The following is a 2,996-nucleotide window of genomic DNA, read 5'->3' as shown; positions in this document are numbered from 1 at the left end:
GTCTTGAAACAACAGGACAAATACCATGTACTAGACACAGATTCTCATCCCAAACAAAAAACCCAAAAAAAAAAAAAAAAGCCAAAGAAGTTCGTTCAACCAAGATCAATTTTATGCTGTGCCGAGCTTATTTGTGTCCTGAAAATTTCAGAGGACGAACAACATTGTAGGAATCTTGAAACTACACCGGAGAATAGGCCTGAAAAGATTTTACCTGTTCTGCTGCGCTTTTGTGGTGGATTCAGCATTTTTATCAAGTGAAGGACAATTTCTTTCAATGTATAGCTCTCCTTCCTTCCGCGAAATTCCATAGCTCAGGCGTGATTCTTCGGCCACTGGGATTGCATTCGTTCATCTCTTTCAAGGCTGTCACAACAGCAGCGTATGCTTCACCTCCCCATTCCATTTGCAGATCCACAAGGGCCTCGTCCTCTTCGTCCAGAATTTCCTGTACAAATAAATTATTACTCTCTTTTACAAATGAAAAAATGAATTGGACCAATATCAAATGAAACAACTTCAAACAAATCCATCCACTCGTTAAATTTGATGAAATTAAATAATAAAAAATTGAGGAAATTCAAGATAGAAGAGCTCAATGGTTTTACTGTATCACCAACAATTCGAAACGGATGCCACTCTGGGTTTTCTATTTTGCTTTGCCATAAGCTACAAAGTCGAGCTGCCTCTATGAAACTCTCAGCAGTTGTGAATTTTCTTTGGACAGCAATCTGCAATGGAAGTATATCAATCTCTCCCAACCTTTTGATGCGAATATCGCTTTGATCATCAAGAAAATGAGCCAAACTCTGGAGAAAAATGAATACATAAATACCAATCAAAGAATATACAGCATGGCTACATTTCTAAAAATGCCAATTTGTAGAGGGAATAGACTCAAACTAACCACAATCAACTCTTTTCGAGCTTCTGTTGACTCGTCATTGGTCGCGCGCTCTTTCACTATTAGATGTTGATTCAGTGTTTGAAGATCATTGACTTCTTCAACTCGCTGCAGGAGCTCCTCTTGAGTTTGTTTCATCTTTTCTTCATCTTCATGTGCAAAACGTCGAAGGACGCATATAGCATGTTGATAGGAATTAGCTTCGACATCTTTAGTATTGAGCTGCCCTTTTAGCTCGCTCATTTTACGTAGTTCAGCCTCAACCTTTTTCTGCAGATACACCTCAAGTTCAGTTAGATGCATGAAATTCTACCATAGACTCATCATATAGACAGATGACAAGCTATGTTATTCTGACTCGGACGCGGGTAAGACATGGCAAATTGAAGTGTCAAGAGCAACATAGATGACAACTATGCACACAGCTTTGGAAATTGTGATAATTGACTATTGGAAATTTGGTCTTAGTTGTGATTATTAATAAGTAAGCACACACCTTTTGATCTTCAACCAATTTTAAGACTTTCCCAGCAGTTGCTAGCTGCTTAACACAGACATTATAGAGTGGATCGTCTGCTGAATTATCCTGGGAGATAAGAAAAAATTTACTAGCTTTTGAAAGCCAAATTTATCTTAATATGAAATTGAAAGGCCAAAATTTCATTGACAATTAGGGGACACTACTAAGCAAGCACAAACCTCTTGCTCTTCAACCAATTTTAGAATCAGCCCAGCAGTTGCTAATTGTTGAATACAGGCAAGTTCAAGTGGATCATTTGCTGGATTATCCTGGAAGGATTAGAAAAGTTACTACGCTTTGAAAACCATTCATCATAAAAAGGCATTAACCATGATTTTCTACCAAAAAAGGGGAAGACGAAAAGGCGTGAGCAAGATTTTCATAATGAAAGCTAGTAGATTTAGCACTTACGCAGGAAACAGCATCTTGAGACATTTGGAATAGCAAGTCTTTAGCATGCAGAAACCAAAGCTAGGAAGATTTGAAAAAAAGAGGGAGAAATCTTTAAGTTGAAGATAATACTCCCTAGAGTCCTATTTATAGGCATATTTCACAATTTAATTCTTCGTATTTAGCTACTTTTATGTTTAATGCTACAAATACTGCATTTAATTTCTTGTAATCCCAACTCAAGAAAGTTGAGACGATACATAAGGGTAAATTTGGAAAAAAAATTCATAAATGCTTTCTTGATAGTATAATAAAAGGACAGATAAAAAAAAGAACACCGGGTTGGAGTCATTTAACTAATTTACAGTTAATCAAATTTGTATAGGGTTTATCACACTTTGCCCCCAAAGACTTGGAGGTAATCTCACTTTGCGCTCTCATCCAAAAGATTATACATTTTGTTCCTTCAAGACTAGTTAAAGGTTGAGTTTGTGTCATCAAAAAAATTAATATAATGAGTAAATTGTCCATTTTGCACCTATCAATGAGCAAAAAAAAACTTCGGTTGTTTAGTCAATACCCTTTTTAGAGTCAAATAACATTTTGTCCCCTTTTCGGTTTTAATCGCACATTATGTATTGAGGTACTATAATTATTTAACTTCATAATACATTTTAATTTAAAACTCTAAAGTGGTTAAATAAAAAATATAATTCATTGTAGGAAAGATACACATTTTTTTAAATATAATGCTTGACTTCAATAATAGGTAAACTAGTACTAGTTTATATTTGGACTCGTATTGCTAGTTGTGTGACTTGTGTCATAATAAGTTTTCAAATTTGTTTAAGTGTTTTGCTTTAACAGATACATCCTTTCTTAGTTAGAAGCAAATATTTTTAAGTATTAAAACATGTTCATTTAATATAATCAAAACCACATAATTGTTAGTTTATGTTTAACTTCCATTCATCATTATCTCTTGTTTACATAAATTTTGACAAAGTGCTTCCAAAATATTTATCAATAAAATTTTAATTCATACCAAATTTATTGATTTCTTACATAAATCATTTTTTTAGTTTTTTAGGGTCAAATATTGTAATGTTAATATAAATATTTCAAAAGATATTAGAGAAAATGAAGTTACCTATACTTGATGTGAAACAAAATAATTTATTG

The 2,996-nt window shown here is 33.7% G+C and overlaps 1 protein-coding gene across 1 annotated transcript; it reads right to left on the bottom strand.

Annotated features, from left to right (window-relative positions):
• Nucleotides 1-274: 274 nt before the first annotated feature.
• Nucleotides 275-1,859, bottom strand: LOC113728872 (factor of DNA methylation 5-like). Its single transcript, XM_027253232.1, has 6 exons — nucleotides 1,836-1,859; nucleotides 1,604-1,693; nucleotides 1,401-1,490; nucleotides 908-1,174; nucleotides 609-809; nucleotides 275-448 (listed from the first exon to the last, which is right to left on the bottom strand). Exons 1-6 carry the CDS (start codon nucleotides 1,857-1,859, stop codon nucleotides 275-277), a joined length of 846 nt encoding a protein of 281 aa, XP_027109033.1.
• Nucleotides 1,860-2,996: the final 1,137 nt, after the last annotated feature.

Source organism: Coffea arabica, chromosome 2e, assembly GCF_036785885.1.
Source record: "Coffea arabica cultivar ET-39 chromosome 2e, Coffea Arabica ET-39 HiFi, whole genome shotgun sequence".
Taxonomy (NCBI): Eukaryota; Viridiplantae; Streptophyta; class Magnoliopsida; order Gentianales; family Rubiaceae; genus Coffea; species Coffea arabica.
This window is presented reverse-complemented; position numbering and strand designations above follow the sequence as displayed.

Excerpts from the sequence above, each read along its gene's own strand:
- LOC113728872 (XM_027253232.1), bottom strand. The coding sequence starts at position 1,859 with ATGTCTCAAGATGCTGTTTCCTGC. Across the intron at positions 1,694-1,835 it reads CTCAAGATGCTGTTTCCTGC|GATAATCCAGCAAATGATCC; the intron begins GTAAGTGCTAAA and ends TAATCCTTCCAG. Across the intron at positions 810-907 it reads CTCGAAAAGAGTTGATTGTG|AGTTTGGCTCATTTTCTTGA; the intron begins GTTAGTTTGAGT and ends ATTTTTCTCCAG.